The sequence below is a fragment of the Eupeodes corollae genome, chromosome 2 (assembly GCF_945859685.1).
Source record: "Eupeodes corollae chromosome 2, idEupCoro1.1, whole genome shotgun sequence".
Classification (NCBI taxonomy): domain Eukaryota; kingdom Metazoa; phylum Arthropoda; class Insecta; order Diptera; family Syrphidae; genus Eupeodes; species Eupeodes corollae.
In genome coordinates this window covers 142,062,214-142,086,086 of record NC_079148.1, presented here as the reverse complement: position 1 = coordinate 142,086,086, position 23,873 = coordinate 142,062,214, and the positions used below count along the sequence as shown (strand labels likewise).

General features: G+C 32.0%; 2 protein-coding genes and 1 long non-coding RNA gene across 6 annotated transcripts in view; 2 read left to right on the top strand and 1 right to left on the bottom strand.

Moving 5' to 3' along the window:
* Positions 1-318: 318 nt before the first annotated feature.
* Positions 319-23,873, bottom strand: part of LOC129944012 (death-associated inhibitor of apoptosis 1) — a 54,570-nt gene continuing 31,015 nt past the window's right edge. For 2 of the 4 annotated variants that reach the window (XM_056053136.1, XM_056053139.1), the window contains exon 2: positions 319-1,885. In XM_056053136.1, coding sequence (XP_055909111.1) covers positions 424-1,761 — 1,338 coding nt within the window. In that variant the 5' untranslated portion in view covers positions 1,762-1,885 and the 3' untranslated portion in view covers positions 319-423. Of the gene's footprint in view, positions 1,886-2,424; positions 2,570-13,973; positions 14,370-23,873 lie in introns of those variants that run through there. The other 2 variants (XM_056053137.1, XM_056053138.1) reach the window with 2 other exon arrangements.
* On the top strand, positions 5,171-6,302 carry LOC129944013 (neuroplastin-like). Its single transcript, XM_056053140.1, has one exon. It carries the CDS (start codon positions 5,429-5,431, stop codon positions 6,200-6,202), a length of 774 nt encoding a protein of 257 aa, XP_055909115.1. The 5' UTR covers positions 5,171-5,428; the 3' UTR covers positions 6,203-6,302.
* Positions 19,089-20,287, top strand: LOC129944014 (uncharacterized). Its single transcript, XR_008781380.1, has 2 exons — positions 19,089-20,031; positions 20,097-20,287. It is a non-coding gene; the product is annotated as an uncharacterized LOC129944014 (long non-coding RNA).

The window sequence follows — 23,873 nt, the reverse complement described above, 5'->3', positions numbered from 1 at the left end:
TTCTAACATCGTTGGATTCGGAAAACCTTGTTTACCCAAAAACCTTTTGAATTCTGTAGCGATTATACTTAAACCTAACCTAAGCTTAATGATTACAGTCCTATTCTTAAGATGGCTTTTATTTTGATCTAATTTTCAGTCTTCTCATGATTCACTTTAAGCTTATCATTCTTTTTCCCACAAGGTTTTCCTATTCCAATGAACAAAACGTCATATTTGTAATTCAATTCCAGAGTTAATATTCTTTCACCTTCATCTGATTTGAGAAACCTATGAATTTCTTATATGTAAATTCCTCTTCAATAAAACATCAATAAATTTTTTGTTATGTTACATCTATTTTTATTTGTTATCATAATTATAATTTTAATTGTAAATGTTAGAATTATAAATTTTTTGTTTTTTTATTGTTTTGTTTTGTTCTTATGAAAAATATACACGCATTACGTCTTTAAATGGTTTTCTACACATTGGACATTTAGTAACTGAAGACGCACACTTCGTACATGCTACAACATGGCCGCATGGCAAAAACGCCGTATTATATTCGGCTGCATAGCAGATTTTACATAATTTCTCTTCTGGAATGATTCTCTTGTCAGAATTGTTACAACTATCGCTTCGTTGAAGCAAATCTCTATCTAAACCACCCGTTGATGTTGCAGCTGTTGCAACATTTGTCGTCGCAGATGCTATTGTTGCTGTTGCTGATACTGATGCTGGGACGTTTTGTTCTGATGTTTGGGTATGGATACTACTACTACATTCTTGATTTTCTGCATCACTACCAGCCGATGACGCCGTTGTGCTCAAAGCCTCTTGAGTTTTTTCAGCTGCCCGATTACATTTGGCTATCACAGCATCAATAAAACCCTGCCCCTTAATCAATTTCAAATAGCGACACTTGCTAAACCATTGAGCATGTTGCTCCCAGGGTTCGTCGTTCTCATCCCAATCTTTCAGGCCTCCACCGCAACTAAAACAATTCACACGATCACCAACGCCTGTATAGAAAAATCCCGCTTCGGCGAGTTCTTTAGGTTTCTGTTTCATTGTACGTGGCCATTCAGCAAACGACCGACATCGTGCAGCTTCGATCGCATACTCTGGATAATCCATTTGATAAATCGGAGGCGAGCTTGGTCCTGAACCCGCTGACGCCGCCGACGATATCGAACCCTCAGGATAGGCTGTGGGACGAACTTCAATTGAATCATTACTACCACACACATCATAACTTGCTGGCGGCAGGATACGTTCCAGAGCATCGGCATTAAGTGGAATGTTATTTGTCGTTCGTCTCCGCAACAATGGACAATTGGCCGACCATTTAATATGTTCACTCACTGGATGATCGCTCTCCTCCCAACGTCCAATTTCCACCTCACAAAAATAGCACTTAACTTTGTCACTTTCGCGGGTATAGAACATCCCAGTTTGGGCCAAAACATTCTTATCAATATACTCGAGGGGCCATTCCTCGAATGTTTTCAAACGTTCACCTTCCGAACGATAAATGTCATTCATGACAAATTTTGGAAAGAATCCAGGCTGATCGTTAGTTTTATTATCGATTTCATCGATTGTACTATTATAGATGTTGTTGCTGTTGTTTAAAACAACTGAAATTGGATGTTGGATATTCTTTACAAACAACGGAGTTATATTGTTGGTGTCCTTTATTGGGGAGCCAAAGATACTATTCGATCCTGTTGCTCGTTTGAAGAACGAATCCACACGTGGAATTTGTAACGCAGACATTTTTATTAATTAATTGGTACTTCTTGGTGTTTGAAAAATTGGTGGTGGAGTTTGAATTGTTATTTTTTTGTGTTGGTGGGAAGAACTTATCAAGTACAAGATGATTTTTTACACAATGAATGTTCTGTAAATAGAAGAAAGAAAGAAAAATTCATTAGAAATCAGGATTTTACAAAAGTTTATTTTATTTAATAGTTTAATTTATATATTTTAGAAGAAGAACAGTCAACATTCATTCACATCACACATAACCTAGGAGAATGGTCTTGAGCTTTGATTTTCAAAACTGATTAAACTTTTAATGGAGCATCAGTTAAAAATTGTAGTTATAGTAAACTTACAAATGAGCAATAATTTACAAGTCTGAAGCAGTTGACTATTACACTGAAATTCGCTTTAATGAAACAAAATCATGAATTTTCAAATCTAATCTACTTTATTTTTAAAATGTGCTACAAGGCTTTATGATTTATAAGCACCTGAATATTAATTCTACGAAATATTTGTTCATTTAACTTGTTTCTGATAAAATAAATTTAATCATTTTTGGGGTGTTTCCATTGAAATTTAAAAAAAAGCTTTCGAAAACTTCGATTTAAATTTGTTGGCAATCTTTTGAAAACGAATTATTAGAAAAGTTTTATGTGAAAATCTAACACTTACTTTGAAAATTGTATTTAATTGTTAAAATTACATTCTTTAATAATAATGGAAAATTATAAATACAGGAAATAAAAGAAAATATTAAACCAAAAACGTGGCAGACTTTCTTTAACAAAAAATGTCTACTGGTTAAATACTCAAAAGTGCCACAACGTTTATATGAAGCAACAAAACAAATTGATATCGTCTGAGCTGATAAGGTTGGCTTTCAATTAGTATAAAACAATTTTTAAAGGAATTGATATCATATTTCTTAATTTATTTGCTGTTGTTGCAAAATAACAATTCTTAGGCACCTACTTAATAACAAAAATATAAAAAGACTTGATAGATGTGGGCGGCTATATAAACAAATGAAATGGAAAACTCCTATCTTATCTTGTTGTAAATTTCTTCATAATTTTATATCATAAAGTGGATATTCTTATAGATTCTAGAATAACAATCAGAAATGAAAACACCAAACTTGAAGTTTATCTCAATAAAATCTTTTAATTTGCGACTTACCCCCCATTTGAATGGAATAAACAACAACAAACAACAAGTTTTGAAAAATATTGTTTTCGATTCAAGCAAATCAACAACAAGAAAACAAATTAGTAATCATTTTCCACCTATTTCTCTGTTGAAAAGTAAATAGTTCAGATTTTTTCTTGTTTACTATAAGCTTGGGAACCACCATAGCCTCTCTAACTTATAATATTTATGAATGATTTGCATAATTGTTGTTTTTTTAAAAAGTGTAAGTCTTATCAACGATCCTTGAAAAGGGAAAAAATGATGAACAGAGTGCATGTTTCATGATAATGACATGACTGAATTCAAATATTTTTCCTAGAAATTGCATTTAATATCAATCAAAAGCATTAAGTGCAGTGACGTAGGTTTTTAGATTGAAGTACTCAATTCAAAAGTGCATGCAATGCAAGGCTGATCGATGATGACATTTTAAAATAAAATGCAATATCAAAGTGACGCATATATCCACCGGAAGTTGGTCTATTTCAATAGAATCATATTCTGATTTATGACTTTTTACTTCCTGTGACAAATATTTGAAATGTATTTGTTTGTAGATTGCAAAACTACAAAAATAGGAAATAACTGAAGGACATAAAATAAGTTTGAAAATCTGTTGATCTCCTAAAACCACCGAAGCGATGTCTTCTTAGAATATGATCAGATGTTACAAACATTACAACAACTTTGAGAGGATTAAATAGGACAGAATTGAGTACCTAATAAAACTTATCTATTTTTACGACTGCAAATGGATGAACCATGTACTTGAAGTTTTTATTAGGTTTGTACAAGCCTTGCAAGTGGAGGACTTTTTTTTGTATATCGATACAAATTTATAATTAGTCGACTCCGTTTATTTGCGAATTTCAAAACTTCATTTTTAAAAGATTGTGATTCCAAAGAATTTTTTGAATTTAATGAACTTCGAATAAATCAAACAACAAAAAACAACTTTTAATTATGAAATAACAGTTGGAAGGATATAAAAAGTCAAAAAGGGTTTGTATTTCTTTTTTTTCCATCTTAATTTTGAGATGGATAATTGAGAAATCATACTTTATAAGTATTTGGTAGTAATCAGAATTCTGACAGTAATCAAAGTACCGAAAGTAATGACAGTTCTCACAGTTCTGGCAGTAGTCAGGGTTCTGACAGTAGTGACATTTCTGACAGTAAAAAAAGTTCTGACTGCAATCAGAGTTGTGACAGTAATTAGAGTTCTCACAGTAACGAGAGTTATGACAATAATCAGAGTTTTGAAAGAAATTAGAGTTCTGAAAGTAATCAGAGTTCTGACAGTAATCAGAGCTCTGACAGTTCTGAGAGTAAGAGTTATGACGAGAGTTCTGACAGTGATCAGAGTTCTGACGGTTCTGACAGTAATAAAGAGTTCCGACAGTAATCACAGTTCAGACAGTAATCAAAGTTCTGAAAGCAATCAGAGTTCTGACAGTAGTGACAGTTCTGACATAAATGAGAGTTATGACGAGATTTTTGATAGTAATCAGAGTTTTGACAGCAATCAGAGTTCTGACAGTAGTGACAGTTCTGACATTAATGAGAGTTATGACGAGATCTCTGACAGTAATTAGAGTTCTGAAATTAATCAATGTTCTGAAATTGATCTTAGTATTAAATGGAATTTCTAAATAGGTAGAGTTCACAGCTAGGGGCCGAGTTAGATAGAGAAGTTTGTTATATGAAGTCCTAGTTCAGTTTGTTTGAAAAGGACTGAAAACAATAACTCAGAAAGGAAAGTACGGTTTAAGCAGAGTGCATATAGTCGGTGTCGACTGTATTAAAAAAACAATTTTTAATTTATTTATTTTACCGCCCTAAATATATATTCATATATCTATTATCAGGTTAACGCCGCAGACCAATAAAAAAATAGGTATGTATATAAAAGAATTGATAAGTAAAGAAAAACCTTTATGTTATTTGCTGAAGGTTTTTTCGTTTAAGCAAACAAAATTTTATTTCAGTGATATGATATCAGTTAAGATATAACTTATCATTCTCTTCTTATCATCTGATTTTTGTGCGTTTCATTTTGCAGTTCATTGAATAAAATAAAATAGGTATGCAAATATAAAACATTTTCAAAAGGAAAGGAATTTAAAGCCTCAAAAGAAGATAAATCCCATTCGAAGATTATTCATCAACCTATTTTGTATGATATAAAATTACTCTTTAAAAAGTATAATAAATATTTTAAAATTAAACCCAGTTTCTTTATCTTAAAGGCACAAAGGCAATACGCATATCTTCTTGTGTCTTATCTTGTTTTTTATTTTCAATTATTTCTACATTATAACAGAGCTCTAAACGTTTTACTTCTCTTGTAGAATTTTCATTGTAAGATTTAGTATCACAATCGTTGGATTATAAAACTTGTTCGTTCACTTAAGGAACGTTCATAGTTACATAATTTATATTTTTTTTCAAACTGTGCTTTTTCAAAACTAAAATAAGAATTAATATGGCAATAAAATTGTTTATAATTTTATCATTAATATCATTAATTGCTGGTCAAAATGATCTTTTGGTGCCAAATTACGATAACGTTGAACATCAACTAAAACATTTTGCCATAAAACAAACATTGATACTGCATTGCGACATAACCAAAACCGGAGATTATGAATTGACATGGGAAAAGAATGGAACTGAAGTTTCTCAAGTAAGTTCACTCGAAGGTCGTTATAAAATCATAAGTCCCGAGAGGAAATTCATCATTGAAAAGACTGAAGAAAAAGATGCTGGCATTTATAGTTGTCGAGTGAATACTGGCTCCAAGAGAGACATACGTGTAGTGGCTAATGTGGTGGTACGATTGCCATCGAATACCAATGTTGTTGAAGGTGAGAAACTAAAAATAGTTTGTGCTGTTGTTGGAACCGAACCACGATTGTATTGGGAAGCTGGTAATTTGACAATATACAATTCAACTGGACGTCATATATTGAAGCCCGATCAGAATAACAATGAGAATGCCATTTTGATTGTCGAGAATGCCGGTCTGGAAGATAGGGGCGAGTACAAGTGCCATGCTCGTAATATTGTTACAGATTTGGACTTAGCTGAAACAGCGAGTGATTTTACATACGTTCGAGTGAAGGGCAAATTGGCTGCATTGTGGCCTTTCTTGGGTATTATTGCTGAGGTATTCATTATGTGTACAATAATTTTGTTATACGAGAGGCGTCGCACCAAACGCGAGCTAGACGAAACCGATACCGATGGGAAAAACTAGAATTTAAAATAAATTACTTAATGTAAACAGTATTAATATAAGAACAACATGTTTATTTTGTTGAATAAAACTTCATTACTAAAGAAAACAAGAAACAAGAGTGGTGGACTTTTTTATACCTTTGTTTTGGAGTCAAGTATTTTAATGTGACTTTTAACAGGGCGTTATAAAATACTTCCAAGTACAAAATATATGATTCTTACGTAAGCAATAAGTTAAGTACCGTTATCTTTGTGATTTGAAATCGATTGATAATTGGACTTTTGAAAATGCTGATAGAAAAAAAGGTGCTCCAATCGATAAAATAACACCCAAGGACATAACTCTTGACTACAAGTTTCTTTTATCAGTTTCAGTTCTTTATTTAAACTTATGGCATAGTTTATGATACAATTATGAATAGGAATAAATTGACTGTAACTTCTTTCCATTTTCCCTTATTCTTTATCTTGAATATTTTAAAATTCTTTTCTTCAAACGCACGTTGGTGGTCATTGATTCAAGCCGGTCTCCTCACCGTCATCCAATGAGAATGATCTGAGACTCATTTAATAAATTCTTAATGGAATTCCCTAAAAATAGGAAAATTCTCAGAACTAATAAGAATAGGTTCATACAATAAAAAAAAACATCTGATATTCGACCTTAACATAATTCATAGACCCCGCGAGAATGAGAGTAGATATAGGTGTTCCTTGTTCCCTTCTCTTCTCCTAGCTGTCTGCAACAACAATACTCATTAATGGTCCAAAAAAAAAAATACCAACCAGGGCAGCGCATAGGGCATTAGAGATGCCTATTTAAGATTATACTCGTTAAATAAGAGACGACGACGATGAAGAAGAAGAAGATGAAGGTACCTATCTTTTTGAAAGACATTCCTTAAGGAAAACAACGAATAGAAAAACCTATTTTTTGTATACCGATTGAACTTTGCCGATACACAAAGATGTAATCCACCCCTTGTCGCTTTCCGTTCCTTTTGCCTGTTTTTTGGAATGCAATAGGCTATAAGATAATAATATAAGAGATTTTTCTCAGAATCGAAAGACTCGTCTTTCATTGTTAGGTCGTTGGCGATGATGATGATGGCGGCAGCGGCAGCAACAGCGGCGGCGGCGATGGTGGTCGGTCATACTCTTATAGAATCTCTCGATTCCAATCGCGCCCGCATTCCATTCTCACAGTAAGCTGCAACAGCAAACAGCTAAATGCACAACACACCAGTGCAGAGTGAAGTGTAGAACCCGTCTTGGATGTGCACTACGAACGAAATGAAGGAAAAACGTTCAAATCACGGTTGTTTTTTTTTTTTTGTTAGTTTTTAGTTTCCAGCGATTCTCAAGAGTGTACTTCTTGTACTTCTTTTGAAGTTGAACCCACCACCACAAAAAGTGGAAGAACTGCATTCCAGAGGTTTTTTTCTGTTTCTCATTTTTTTTGTATAGCTTCTTATGTTCTTTTGTTGCTTTTATCGTGCAGTCTAGCGATTGGACTATGGACCGAAATCTGTACCGACGACGACGATGGTTTTTCTCAACCAATTTCTGTATCCATTGATGGTTTTTTGTATCCCGTCGTCCTCTGTGGTTAAGCTGCTTGATTTGTGTTCGTTTTGTTGCCTTTTTCTCATGCAACACTAGTTTGACTGCATTCCATTCTAACTTTCTCACAGAATGTTCCACCACTATATTATGGCAAGGCAAGCAATCAGAGGAGTGGAACCTAGTTGCAGTTGCAGCACAGAGCATAGATGGGGGGAAAATCCCCCCGATGGTAAGTCTCTCACGCTGGCTGACTGTGGCAGCGAGTTGTGTGTGTGAAGATTGGATATATAAATCGCGCGGCGCGCAAAGGGCTTTACTTTGCTATGCTATGCTATGATGCCTCCACAATTATTGTCCGCTTGCGCCTTCTTCTTCACCCGGGCTTCATCAATGATACCAATCTAGTGGGCTTGAACACGACTTCTTTTTCCAGCCGACAACGGCTACAACAACCACGACAACACAAAAGACGAAGACGAAAACGACGAGGATGAGGACGGACGGGCCCAAAGGTATGCAGTCATACAGCTTTGGGGACGGGAAAATCGTGAAATAAAAGACTCCAGAGCTATAACTCCCTAAGATGCACAGAAGAGACCACCACAGCTCACGAAGTTTATAGTAGTATGTTGCTTTAACGTTCAATTGCAAACGCAAAGGCAAGGCAAATAGCCATTGCGAGAAGAAGAGACGAAGGAAGGAATACAGCTCAAGTCTCACAGTCACAGTACAGAGCAGCAACAGCAGCATGCATAAAACAAGTACATTCGAAAATGCCTTGTGAGGTCTTTTGCTTTGCTTCTTCGCGGGGCCTTAACTTAAAGACTAACTACACATCCAATATTTGTATATGTACGAGTAACAATGCATAGCTATATGTTGGGTTTTGGGTACAATGTCCAATTCAATTGAACGCTTGCGAGTACAAATTCCAAGAAATCGACCATAGTCTTGCAAGATCAACACAACACAATCTTCTTTTTTAAAAAGAAAAAATATTGTTAAAATTTAGTTGGTTTAATACGCATACTCTAAAAACTGTCTCTAATTTTTTGGCAATACAAAACATATGGTTTTTTGGGTGACCAGATATGTATAAGGGGTTGATTCCTATATAATACATAGGTATATACTTTTATGTATCACAACAATATTGCGTCATACAAATAAATGAGCACAACAAACGGATGTACATTATGTAGTCAAATGCCGAACCGAGTAAATGATTTTATTTTTTTTTTCTTTGGGGTAAAGGGAAACCGGAAATTAACTATTTTGCAGCTGATATCTTGTGGTTGTAAAATAAAAATCAATATAATATTGTCATCGATGTTTGTTGATATTGGAATGGCATAGACATAGTCTACTTATTTAAGTGGAATGATGACAATATAGATTTTATAGTTTAATTCGTCATACATTTTTTTGAGAATTTTGTGATGTTATGGAATTAAATTGGAACTTGTGATAAGATAAGTCTGTCATAGAAATAGCTCTTCAAATTAAAAACTGAGCTCCTATTCTTTCTTATTTGTGCGATTTCCTTTTAACCTTTCTAAGTTATATCTTGATTCATGCTAAAGGAATAGTAAAAAGGATTAACTAAGGGTAGACAACATTCTTACCAAAGTTACCCTCCAAATTATTACCTATGTACCTGAAGAAAATATTAAAATCTAAAAACAAGAAACAAGAAAGGTATATTTTGTCACTGAACATGAATCATTAAAAGCAGGTAGGAATATATTTTGGCAAAATGAGCATAACAGATGAATTATTTTCTTCCTCCACCCAAAGATTCCTCATAGTTGCTACCTACTTATCAAAATTACAAAATGGCCGACAATGTTAAGCAAATATCTTCACAAAATAAAAGAAATAAGGGATAATGTTGGTTTTAGCTTTAATCTGAAGTTTATTTGCTTTTTCTGTGTAAATTGAGTTCTGGAAGATTAAAGAGATTTTAGGGTAATTTTTGGTACAAATTATAAAAAAAAGGCAAGTCCTTTATGGTCTGTAACCAAAAGTACCTACTTATAGCAGATAAAACAGAAATATTATAGGTAGCTAAGTAATGATACCTTCAAGTGGAAGTTGAGTGTTTATAAGAAAAATATTGAAAAAAAAAGAAAAATACTGCCATACAATTCTTATATTAATTAATTTAATTAGCTGGCTTATTATGCGCTCCGTTTTTATGAAGACATTTGCTTCGTTCCACTAGATATGTAGGTACATAGGTACCTAATTTTATAGACATAGTCATGAATTAATTAAAAATATTAATTTCTATGGTTTAAAAGTTTGTAAATATCATTTTGGCGGTAGTTTATGTTTGAGATGCATCAATGATTCAATATCTTCAACAAAAGAATGCTTATGAGTTATGAGGTGAAAGGCTTTTATGTGATTTTAAACCATTTTTCGCGGAACTATGAGTATGTTCGTTATGTTTCTTTTTAGCAAATATCTAGAAATCTGAGTAATAAAGTTTACATAAACATACACTCAGCGAAATAAAATAACATACACATTGGAGACTTTTAGAATTTTTTAATAACATTTATTCTAAATCATATAAATACAATTTTTGTTTTGTTTTTAAATTGTATTAATTTTTGAGGAAAGAAAAAGCTTATGACAAATTTGTTTATATAAACTTTCAACATTTTAAGGTTAAATTAGTTTAACAGTGCCTTTTGTACTAAAAATAAAATCATAGTCTAATAAATTAAGCACAAATAGAAACGAATTTTAATATACAAATTAATTCTTCATATTATGTGACATTCAGTTTTGACAGCTTCTATGGCAAAATAGTAATGGTTGAATCACAAACAGGCTTCAGCTTCGTCTGCGTTACGGTGGGCCTGCTTCGAGATTGCTTTGAATGACATTTCCCTCCAAAGAGCAAATATTGTGTTTGTTGACTTTTCTTTACAGCTGTTGAGCTGTCAGACAAAGCAAATGTTCAGATAATTGAACTAGAGCTTCCGTTTGAAGTCACATTACGTTAAATTACGTTATTTTCCTTACGATTGTCAAACGAAACACCATTGTGATAGCATGCATTGAATTCTTATGGCTTAACTAGTAAACGTCAGGTGAAGCGTGTTTGTGATTCAGCCATAAAAGAAATGACAAAAATTGGACGAAAACCAAAAAACTGATCAATGATAGTTTTTTTTGTCGTTGAGTGTATAACGTTCTCAAGAAAAAAAAAAAATGGAAATAATTCTATCTAAATATTGATATCATTTTAATCTGGCCATGTTTTTTATTTAGTTTATGATTTCCATAGAATTTGACATATCATCTTTTGTTTGTTGTTTATTTTAAGAGAATTTAGTGTATTTTAGGATTTTATTTTGATGATTTAAAAGAATTGAAATAATCATTAAATAAATAGTGTAATTTTACCTATTCATATTTATCTTTTGGGGGTCTTTTGTGAATAAATTTTCTACAGAACTTGTCCCATGTTCGAAAACTGGCAAACATAAGTAATGGGCAGGTTCCGACAACATTAGGGACTTCATTAGCAGTCAACTGCATTCTCTGAGCGTACATTTTGACCAAGGCAATTAGTTAGTTTTTCAACTGTCATAATCTTCAAACTTGGAACTTTACTTAACTAACCTCTATATTCACTTCATTGTACAAAAACTATCAAAAACATAATTGTCTACAAGGCACTCCTCAGGCAAGCTACGAACCCATCACGATTTGTATTTTGTATTGTAGAGAAATATTACTTATATCTCTTCTAATTTGACAATTAAAGTAGTACCCGTGGAATGATAATCTTGGGTTCGATCCCTGCCTGTGCCACGTAAAGTTTTTCGGCGGATACTACCTCTTGTGAGGAATCGACAAATTCTCCAAGAGTAATTCTTGTCATGAAAAGTGCTTTCCCAAATTAGCAGTTCGGATTAAGTTCGGAGAGTTGTAAGTCACTAGTCCTTGGTTCTGTACGGACTTTTGCGGCACCTAATTTATTTATTTATTTGACAGGAAACCGTTTTACACAAATAATTAAATGGAATTGTGCAAAAAGTAAATAATTCATGGAGTAATAAAGTTCAGCTTTCAGTTATGTTAAAAAATATCATCAATTGTCATTGTGACATAAGTTCTCTTGACTAACTTTCCAGTCAACTTTCCAAGAAAGTTGCCTTAATTGAAAGGCAAATTTTTTGGCAGCTGGCCAATCAAATACTAGAAACTTGCCTTACTTTCAAGTTCGTTATGTCGCTTGAACCTGTTCAATGTCAAAATCATTTCTTGAAATTTATTATCTTCTGGGGACCTTGGTTTTTATTTCAATGTGTTAGATTTGAGCTTACAAACAATTATTTGTATGGAAATAAGTACATATTCAAATTTCACCGATTGGAAACATTCAGAGGGAAATTGTATACCCCATAGCCCCCATCAAGATTTATTTTAAAAAACAAAAATAAATTAAATTATGTGGAAAAAGATAACCGTAGCAAGAAATTCTTTTCACCTGAAATGTAGATTTTTGAAGTTTCCAAAAAATTTTAAGGTGAAAAGATGTTTGATTAGTAATTTACAAATCCGTGAATATGTAGAGTGACATTTATCACTTTGTTGAAATTGACAGTTACAAAAAAATAATTATTGTTTTTTAGTTTAAAGTTTAACTATAACATTAGACTTAAGCTTGTAATCAAGAAAAAAATAGAACATGGCGGAAAGAAATTTTATTTATCTGCCTACGTTAAGTTATATTTTGTGGAAACTGACAGATGAAAATGTATTGTGAACACAAAACAAAATGGCGTCAAATTGTTCTCTTTTGATTAGGTTCATTTTAAGTTATCATCATTTTATCTCACTCCCACTTGGAGTTTTATAAGAAATAGGAAGACAATTCCAAGTTATTGTTATTTATAGGTATTTTAACTGTTTTCCGTTTAATAATTTGTTATTTCTTTTGTTAAAAGTTTGATGTTTCAAGATGCTACAAAAGATTTAAATTTTACTGTATAGCTGTCATATGCAACATTCTATTAAAATAAATGACAAAAATATGATGGAAATGTCAATTTTAATAAACTATTGAGTTTGACGTTTGTGAAAAAGGGAAAATTAGCTAATTTAACTTAAACATTCCCAATAATATTTTACATGTTTTAAAATCAAGGTAACTAAAAGATAAGAATGTCTATTTTTATAAAGTTTTAACAAAATTTATAAAATATTATTTATTATAAATTCTCTCAAATGAAAACTGACAACATAGCAAAATAAAAATGAATTTGCTGTTGTTTTGTGTCACACAGCAAGCAGCAGAGCAGCAGCAGCAAACTCTCGTAAAAATAGTACATACAGAAGAAAAATATATTGCTGGCACCACCGTATACAATTTTTATATATATATAAATGTGCTGTGAGAGCTGTGCTGTTCGATTGTGGGAACGGGAAACCAGACAAATACCATTCGAACGCAAGGGAGGGTTGAGGGGCATATAAGAAATAACAGAAAAATAAATACAAAAACAACGAGGGGTTTCAGTTCAGCCGCCAGCCCAGCAAAAGCAGAGAGAAAGCCATACCATAATATTAAGTACGAGATAATTTCCTTTATATTTTAAATGAGATTATTTTTCCCACATACTTCGGACTGCCTTTGTTTTTTGTGCTTTTAAAATAAGTCTCTCAAAAAACCTAGAAAGCCTCCAAGCTCCAACATCATAAAAAACTTAACTTGAACTTTGCTCTAAGAACTCTCAAAAATCTTAAACTTAAATAAAAATCCAATGGAAGCCAAAAGACTATATCCAAATCTTTGATAAATTAGATGGAATAAAATAGACCAAAGACCACCAAGGCGCACTTTTTTCGCACTACCATATTCCAACCATGGTGAATATTGATTTTTATTTCTTCTTGCTGCTTTTGCTTAAGCTTGTGAAGGGAAGTGAAGAGATTTCCCCTCACCAAAAAAGTCTACTGCTAAAACTGATGCTGCTGGTTACAAACGAAACGACGGACGTCGGTCGACAACGACGACGACGAAGCAAAAGGCAGCCATGTTTTTTACACTAAACGGAACACACACAACGTTCATAGCTACAAATTTCTTTTTTATTATCGCACTCAATGGGAAAAAATACAAATATTTCTTTTGTACGCCACTAAACTATAAAAAATATAAAACTTTTTTAATCGAATTGAAAATCCAAAGAAAAACCTACCTTTTATTTCGTTTTGTATTTATAAAATAGAGATTATTTTATTATCAATTTGTTTGAGGGGTTTTCTTTCCTATTTTGTAGTAGTTTTTAGTTTAAAAAATAATTTATATCAAAAGATGAGATTCCATTTAACGGTTTATGATGAATTAAATATTTTGCGAGACATTCAAGAGAGAATTAAAAATTGTTTTTGTTTAACTTTTTTTGTTTTTTGATTAAGCGATTATTAAGCTTTTCTTTTATTTACACACATTTCATTTAATCACACACGATATATTTTATGTTGGTTTTGTTGTTTATTTATTAATACAAACTTATATTTAATGTTTTTTTCATAATTTATAAATAATTATTATTTATTTTATAAATATACAAAAGAGACTACGAAACACAACTATCTTTTCTCAGAAGTGTACGTTGAACTGAAAAAATGGAAAACATCGAATGGAGTTGGATTGAAAAAATTAAGTTAAAGCAGACTGTTTTGTATGAGATGAGAAGGTTGTGGATGTGAGGAGAGTAAGAGGAGTTGCGAGACGGGTATGGTTGTCGTGTGAACGTAGAGTGGTGGAGTGTAGGGTTGCCGTATCATGAACTAACTTAAAAGACCAAATTTAGAAATATTTGTCAATATTTTCTTTTAGAGCACTGAGCAGTGTTTGATTAGAGTTCTTCGACTTATTTGTGAAACACACTGGACAAATAAACTGTCAATAGCTTAGGGATGTTCCATCTGTCACTTTCATAGCACACGAAACAATCCTGAAGTCAGCTGCGTTACTCTTTCCACTCCAATAGTTCGATCATGTAATTCAGGGCTTATAGAACGCTCTCTAGATCTGATTTAAAAAAGAAGCACATTCCGAGCGTTTTGATATCTCTGAGCTAGAAAAGAAATAGATCTTTTTTTGACAGCTTAGTTCTCTGGTCTGAGCTTAAGAAGAAAAACGCTTAATGGAGCAGACAAATTAGCTCAATTTCAAATTTTTAAAAATATATGGTAACTTCAGTCAAAATTTAAAAACAATAACGTTATATTGTTGGGCTAATTTATGACTTTTAAGCTGTCTTAAGACCTGAAGAATGTCACTCTTTTATAGCGTCGCTGATGCATAAGCTTCATAACTTGATAAAGCTTTTCAATCATTCACTTGTGCTAAATGAAATATTGCTGAAGTACAAATTTGGGCTACTTTGAGCTACTATGAACACATTCATTATTTGGCTGTGATCTGTCAGTTGTAATACAACACAAATTGTCGGCAATGTTGTTAGAAAGATTCACAAAAATACTGCTTTACGGCAACCCTAGTGGTAGAGTGTACATGTACTTTGGATTATGATTGTATGGATGATGATGATTTTCTTTGCCGTCGTCATCGATTGTTTATACATCGTTGTGTTGTATTGTGTGTGGAAAAATTTGTTCAATGTATGTGTATGCGCGATATGTTTGAATGGAATATGGAATGAATTTTATTTCGAAATGGTCTAGAAGAAGACAGAAACTTATTGGAGAGAATGAGAAATCAGTATACGAGTGTATACTCTAGCGATGGAAAATAAGGAATTTTTGTTAACTAGTATTGTAAGAATACTACTGATGTTCGTAGTTGTGAATTTTTGTGAGTTGTGTGAAAAGATGAAAACACGCATAAGCGGAGTTCCCATTTAATAGAAAATACAACCGTTGTGCGCCGTTTGACATGCTCCCTGTGAGTTGGAATTTTGTTGTTTTTTTTTTTATAAGTTTCAACTAGACTGGGTTTTTGGACATTGACGTAGGAAAAATTGGGGGCAAAATTATGTGATTTTATTGAGTGCCCTTTTCTAAATATGTATGTAATAAAAAATGTTTTAAATTGTCAAAAGTCCAATTATAAACGGAGTTATTCAATACAAAATGTTCGAAAATATAATTACAAATAAAATTACTTCAATAATTTTTACAAAACAAAAGGTATCGATCGAGCCTTACATATGATAGTCTAGTGACTCAAAATATACATAAGTTAAAAACTTTTTCAAATGGTATATTCTTTATTGATAGCAACATATCTTACTGCACTGTTCCTTAATATAATACAGGCGTAAAAACTTAAAATTGGGAACAACAAAGAAAAGCCCCAAAATATTGAGAATAACTACGATATTTAAAAAATTTAGTTAAATACTATATTAATGAAGATGTTTAACTAATTTAATAGAAAATATAACAACATGGATACTTTAATCATAAGTGTCATAGTTAATAACATTTTAACATTTTTTTAATTAATGTCAAAAATGTACAAGATAGGTACAAGAAATTCTGAAAAGTCAAACATTTTTGTTCTTGTACCCGATTTGTTCTTAAATATTAAAACAACATACACGTATCTTATATTCGTAAAATATTGCATTGTTTTTTATTGATAAAACTAATTTTTCAGCATAAGAAAATATTAGGAATTAGAAAAAATTAGGATGCCTTTTACAAGGTGTTTTAAAACTAGAAAATTATTGATTAATATTGATTTACAATCAGCAACTTTCTTTGAGTTTGAGTATACAAACCGTTATTTCAAAAATTCTTATATTGTGATATTTGAGACAAATCAATAATTATCCTCGTGAACTCTTTTTATATAAATCTTAAAGAATTGATAGTTGTATGAATTTTAAAGCAATCAATTTTGAAATAATTTATAGGGACACAATTAAAAGTCAGTGAACGAATTTGAGAGAAGAGGTTACTGCACTAATTTGTTTAGTTATTAACATTGAATATTGGTTAGTAAGTAGACCACTATTCTTCCTCCAAATATCTATTTCCTAGTACCATTTTGCCAGAAAGTAGCACATTTGTATGCAAATTTAACTACGATTTTTTTCGGTGTCATCATTTATAAACGTCTTGATATTAATAAGTTCTATAAACTGATTCTTCTTTCTTTAAATTTTCTTAGTTTTTGTAGTTCTCAAAAAGTTATTTGCATTGGAGTTATCAGAAATTGTATTTGATTTCAATTATAATCTTTAAAATTATTAAAAAAAAAAAAAAACAATTTAATTAAATTAGTCATGTGCTTAATTAAATTATTTTAAATGTATAGTTTTTTTGCATTTATAGTTCATATAAGATTTCTTTGTATTTTTACTATACCATGTTTGAACCACTGCACAATAAATAGAAGCAACATAAAATTAATTAAGTCAATCATAAGAAAATTCTCAGAAGACATTATCTTAAAGCTTGAAGACTAAAACAAATTAATGGTAAAATTAATTCAGTCTTACGACCAAGAGTATTGAATCTTTTAAGTTTCTATGTGGTTTATGAAATTTAGAAGAAGTAAAAATGTCTCACTCTTCTGATGGTATCCTTTATTACATAATTTGTCATCTTCAAAGTTTATTGTTTTGTTTGCAATTTAAAGAAAATTAACGAACATTTGAAAACACAAACGAAAATGTATTCGCTTCTATTGAAGTTAAAGTCTCACTAGTATTTTATACTTGTAAATACTATATTTCAGTTTTTGATTGCATACCGCAATTAAATCATCAAATCTGTTTATTTTATTATCAACCATCATCCACAAGTAGGAGAATCTTTTTTAAAAAATTAAATAACTCAGAGTCTATCCGTAGGCTTTTTAAGATCTTACACTTATAATGTAATGTGTACTTAAGTATATGTAGATATTTGTTAAATTCAATTATTTTAAAACCAGAAATCGGGAACAAATATCCGATTAGTTTTAAAATAAAAAATCCCACATTCCATTGTTTATGGCTAAGTTTAAGGTTAAGGTCTCTATAGAAGCAAAACATATAAGGCAATGATTTGATGCAAAATTCATTGCAATATTAATTTAATGGCATATGTTCTAAACTTATGCAATGTGAACTTTATTTTTATGTTTAAAAATGTACACATTTATGAAAAATTCGAAAATTCGCTTCATGATGTCTTGTAGCTCTGTTTATTTGCAACAAAAGTATGTATGTTGAATAAAATTAATTTATACACAAATGTATTTAAATGTATATAGTAGAAATTTAGGTTGAAGTACAATCTGTACTTTCATTCAAAAATATTTGAAGGAATACAAATGCTAATCTAAAAATGCTATTTCAATGATTCCATTCAGGTTAAAGTACAATCTGTACTTTCATTAAAAAATATTTGAAGGAATACAAATGCTAATCTAAAAATGCTATTTCAATGATTCAAACGCAAAGAAAACCATTCTTAAAATTCTCTTTCCGAATTCTTTATGTTATAAATTATTCGGAGACAAATGTTCATCTTTGTTGAAATGCTACAATTGTGTTGAGTTTTAAAACACGTCAGCACAGAATTTTAAATGATTAAGTAAAATTTTAAAGCCATTTTTCGCAAGGAACTAAGTTTAAAAGATAATAAACGTTATTTTAAACGGATTTGATATCTTACTATATCTTAACAATGTGCTAAGGTTAAAATCACGGAATGGATACTTTAACTTTGAGCAATTTGTCAAATGCATATGACATCTGTACAATTGTTCGTATAAAAGCAGCGGATGAATTGGTCCAGTCAACAGTTGGGAATTCTAATTATTAGGCTCGTTTAAGCATATTTGCTTTGTTTATTTTCACTAACTGTCACTTTTAAGATATGTTCGGATTCTCGTTTTTTTTGTTGTAATAAATGTTAAGTAGCAATTTACTTTCTAGCAAAACGAAAAGAAATGTTTAAAATTTTGCAGTCCCTCAGTGAATTATTAAATATTTAGCAATTTGTTAACTGGTAAATTGTTAAACTCTTAACAATAGGTTGTTTAAAATGTTGATCAATTGTTTTTTTCAACAATTTAGAAATTTTGATACACTTGGTTTTTAATTTTTTTTATTCATATTTGACTATCATAGAACTAAATTCAGCTTTTTAGATACTAACGTAAAAACTACTTCGTTATCCACCATACAAAATTTATTTCCTGTAACGGTAAAATTTAAAGTTATTTCTTAAGTTTAAGAAAACAGCCCCCTCTCAAAATAAAATTGCCCTACGCTACTGACATTTTTGTCGGTTGCACAGTCCCCTCAACAAATACACACACTAAAATTTTTCATTCAACTCGAGTGGAACGTAAAAATGGTCAGAATCAGAATCACGAACCCAAAACAAAAATACACTCTTTCTCGCCCACTACACAACCGACGTCGACGTATACGTTGCATCTTGCGTACGCATTTACTTTTGCCGTTTCATTGCATCGTCGCGTCGTCGTTGCACTGCATTTTGCATAGAGTTTCGAGTATTGAACTGAGTATGCATTGCAGTGACAGTCGCAGTGTGTATGTTGTATGTTGCATGGAGTTTGAAATTTTGGTGATGAACGAGAAAATATTCATTTAGATTATAGCAAAGCGCGGCGGTTGCCGATGCCGTCGCGCCGCTGCCGCATTACCGCTCTACAAACGCGCAAATACGAATACTCTACTACTACACATTTTTTAGTGTAGTATACACACACAAATACTAATGCATATCCATGCACACTACCATACACATCGTTGTTGCAACACAAAAGGATCCTCTTGGTTGCACACGGTACACGGAGCAGGAGCTGACGGAGCGGATGTTATTATATGCCTTTGCCATGCTATCGCTATGCATCAGCGAATGGCTTGAATTGCGTGGGGGGGCTTCCCAAAAATTGTTATTGTTGTTGTTGGTTGTGGCTTAAAGCATCTTCAATTCTTCATCCTACACTTTTTAATTGTACAGCGATAAAATGAAGGCGAAGGGGTAGGACAGGACATGGTGTGGTGACTCTGACTGCTGATGGCGGCCTAAACCAGCAATTTATTTTATTGGTATGGTATGGAGTATGGTGATGGCGCATGCCAAACAGAACGTAGTCATTAAAATGTTGGATTTGATAACATGGCGGTCCCGAGGTCGGTGGTAAAAAGTGAAGAACGATAGCCGAATGTGTGTTTGGGTGATAGTGAAAATTGAAAACTTTAAAACGCAAAATTCAATGGAACGGCGAAGGATGGACTTCGTCTAGTGCGAAAAATAGTACATGTTATCCCTGCATATATATTTACTACCTATGTTATGTTTTAATTCTTTTATTTTTACAGGAACATTTAGACCTACCGAACCTTCCCAAAATTCTACATCATCGTAGGTATACAAATGATATATCTAAAGGATGGCAAAGGAATGCATACTTGTAGTTGTCGATGACGCCACAATGATTGGGATTGGGATGTGCCGAAGCCCGAAAGTCCAGCCGGTTGTTGTTCTTATTTTGTTCAATGTGTTTTTTTTTTTAATACAAAGAGCACCTGGACCTGGAGCAGCTGTTTATGGATTTAGATGAAGTTGTAGTCATACTTACCTATATGAACTATACATCCCGGCATATGGTATTGTATCTTAGGAGTGAAAATGTCACAACATAACTGTTGTGGAAGCGATTGCAATAAATTGCTATTGTGATGTTTTTTTTTTTTAATTTTGGAAAGAAGATGCAATTATTATTGACACTAATTCTGAACTTGGGTTTTAAATGCAATAAAAAGATTATTGAACCCGAAATGCGTAGGAGTACGAAAGGAAACCACTATCTTTTATTTCCCATGTCATTTGTTAAGGAGGATGGTAAAAAATGTAAACAAGGTGGGTAGTTATTTGAATGAATTTAATTTATAGGTACATTTTTAAATAGGGTACCTATTTTTGGAACAATCATTGTCAGAAATAGATAATATCGACGGTTTTCAGGCCTGTGTACATACAGTAGACTCGCGATAACAAAAACACCGTTTTACTTGAACACCGGCCAACGTGACAATTTTGTTTAAACATTGACTACTTTGTAGCTTGAACAGTGTGTGAAAGCCCAATAACGTGAACAACTTTTAAATGCCTTTGATATAGCTTTGATCGTTTTTCGATTTTTCAAATCGTTTTACTTAATGGGGAATCCCGTTAAGGATCTTCCAGGTATTATTAACTTCCCATAGCAAGACCCCAATGGGTCCTAATTGTCGAATTGAAAATTTTGACATTTCTCGACGTTTTAAGGTCCCTAGAGTCGAAATAAAAGATTTTTGGAAAGATGTCTGTGCGTGCGTGTGTGCGTACGTTCGTACGCCCGTACGTCGCGACGTTTTTTTCGTTGTCCATAGCTCAAGAACCAGAAGAGATATCGAATTTAAATAATGTTTTACAGATAAAAACGCAGAAAGATACAGAAAGGGCTCTGAAGAAAATTGCGTGGGCGGTTTTTTTACCATAGCATTTTAAAAAAGGTGAACATTTTGGTGAACCTTAAGTGTCTTAATAACCAATGACGATAGAGACTTGAATTAGATTTTATTTAATATATTGTAACGTGATATCAAGGAAGTATATTTTTTGAAAAAAAAAAAATCCATTTAACGGTTTTTTTATAAATCAAAAAAACTGACAAAAAAAAAATGTGTCACCTCCAAAATTTTACGACCGAAATATGATCTCCAAAACAATTTTGTGCAACGAAGAATAATGTTTTTGAGATCTGATAAAATTTTGAGAAAAATCTAATTGACAGTTTTTTTATAAAAAATAAAAAAAAGAAATATTGTTTTTAACATTCTGAAAAATGTTGAGAAAAATCGAATTGACAGTTTTTTTACAAAAAATAAAAGCCCAAAAAAAAATGAATAAAAGTTGGTAAAAATTGATTTTCGACTCAAATATCTTTTCAAAAATTGTAGATATTGGCCTTAAACTACTTTTATCTTCAAAAAACATTGTTGTTAACATTAAGTAAAATTTTGAAAAAAATCGAATTGAAAGTTTTTGTACAAACAATTAAAAACCTAAACAAAAGTTGAAAAGTTGAAAATGCTATTAGGCTAACAAAACTTTTCTACAGAAATAGTCGTCTGGCATCAATTTCGACCGAAAAAACTAATGTTATTGAAGCAAATTGACGTTAAGAGACGCTATTTGCTATTTAAATTCGGTTTGGCAACGTCTTGAAAAAGAAACAATAGCCAAATGGTGGACGAATATTTTAAGCTTAATAAGAAATGATAAAGACTCTAAAGAGGATATCCCACTTGCTGTTTTGAGAGAAAGAATTTGTTTACTTTACTAATCAACTCTCTGACTCTCAAGAGGAAAGTACACTAGAACTTTTTCACGAAATTGATCCAAAGGTTTGAACATTTTCTCTTGTATACAGAAAAACATCTGATTCGATTTGTGCCCTTCTATGTAGATAATTTTTTAGGTTGATGTCCGTGAATGGAATGAAGATTTTCCAAACGACACCGAAACCAATTAGGTTTTAATAAGTGACGAATGTGAAAGCGAGGACAGTATTGTGGAAACAGCACATACCAGAATAGAGCCTAGGGAAGCAATGGACATTTTCAAGTAGGCTTTGGAATGGGCTAACGTTAATACAGCAGACATCAGGGTACTTAAACGACTTCGCGGAAAAGGCAGTTTTCAGCCAAATAGAAAAAACAAAATTCAGAAAAGGATTACGCATTTTTTTCATTAATTGCAACACAATTACATTTTTTCATGTACATTTACATTTGAAATAAAAAAAAACACGAATTTAGATGAAACAAAGGTCTAATTTATTTTTAAAAAATTTAAGAACTACACCTTCGTCAACATGAACAACTTCGATAACGTGAACACGGTTTTCAATAGTTCACGTTACCGCGTGCCTTCCTATGTATTTTTTTTCAGCGCACCTTTTTCACGGTTGCACTTTATACTTGTGTGTTTTTTAAAATTGTTTCGACGATTTTAAGATTTTGCAATATTGTATGACCTGTCCACATTGTCTCAAATGTCTTACCAAATATTTTATGGTACAATTTTGTCGAAATCTATTTTTTTAAATACATTTTAAAAAATTACAGAAAATGGTTGATTGGTTTTAAGAACAATGCTACACCCTGTGTTCCCGAAGGTGTCAATAACCGTTTGGACAAACGGATCTGGTTTTCGTCATGAAATCTCTAAAAATATATCAGAAAAGTATCAATTTTGTGGTTCCACAGCAAAGCCACTAGGTGTTTCAAAATGTGCATCAACAAAATTATTTTTATTTGTTAATAAAATAAAGCATCGATTTTGAAATTAAAAGAAATTGATTCATGAAAATTTTTAAAGAAACGCATCTTCAGATGGAGTCTAAAATTGTCCGAAGACTTTTTCATTGTTAAATTAAGATTTCCGTCAAAAAATGATTTTTTTTCGAGACGCATGGAACACGATTGGGTTTTTTTTTAATCATTTGGCGTTTTTCTTTTTAAGTTCAGAGCTGAGCACCGAGCAAATCTGAGCGAACGGAGTATGTTCAGAGCTCTCCGATTTAATTATGAAACAACTTGAGCACTTAACTGTCTTGATTTGAAAAACAGTCATAGCGTTGGTCCATTTGACGCCTGAAATAAATTTGATTCATAAAAATGCTATATGCGATTAGTTTTTTCTAAATTATCTTACATTCTGCACTAGAATTCCGCCATTTTTATTGTTGCGACCATGATTTTTTTTAATTTCCCGGCTTTCAAATATCAAATTGTTTGTGTTCAGCATTTTACTCCGTTTACTCTATTATTTTATTCTGAGCTCTGAACGATCAGAGCTGAAAAAGAAATACAATTATTTTTTTGAAAGTTCGGACTCTCCTCGGAACTAAAAAAAACTCAAATTGGATTAGTGTAGCTTCGTGTACCTACATGTTGAAGAGTACGGTAGAGCTGTCAAATTTCGAGCTAAGCATTTTTTGTTTTAAAAATTTGGATTTAAAATCAAAAATAATTTAATTTAGTTTGCCCCATGAAACGCAAAAACACAGAACATTTTAGTTTTGACAGATATAAATCAAAAATAAATTG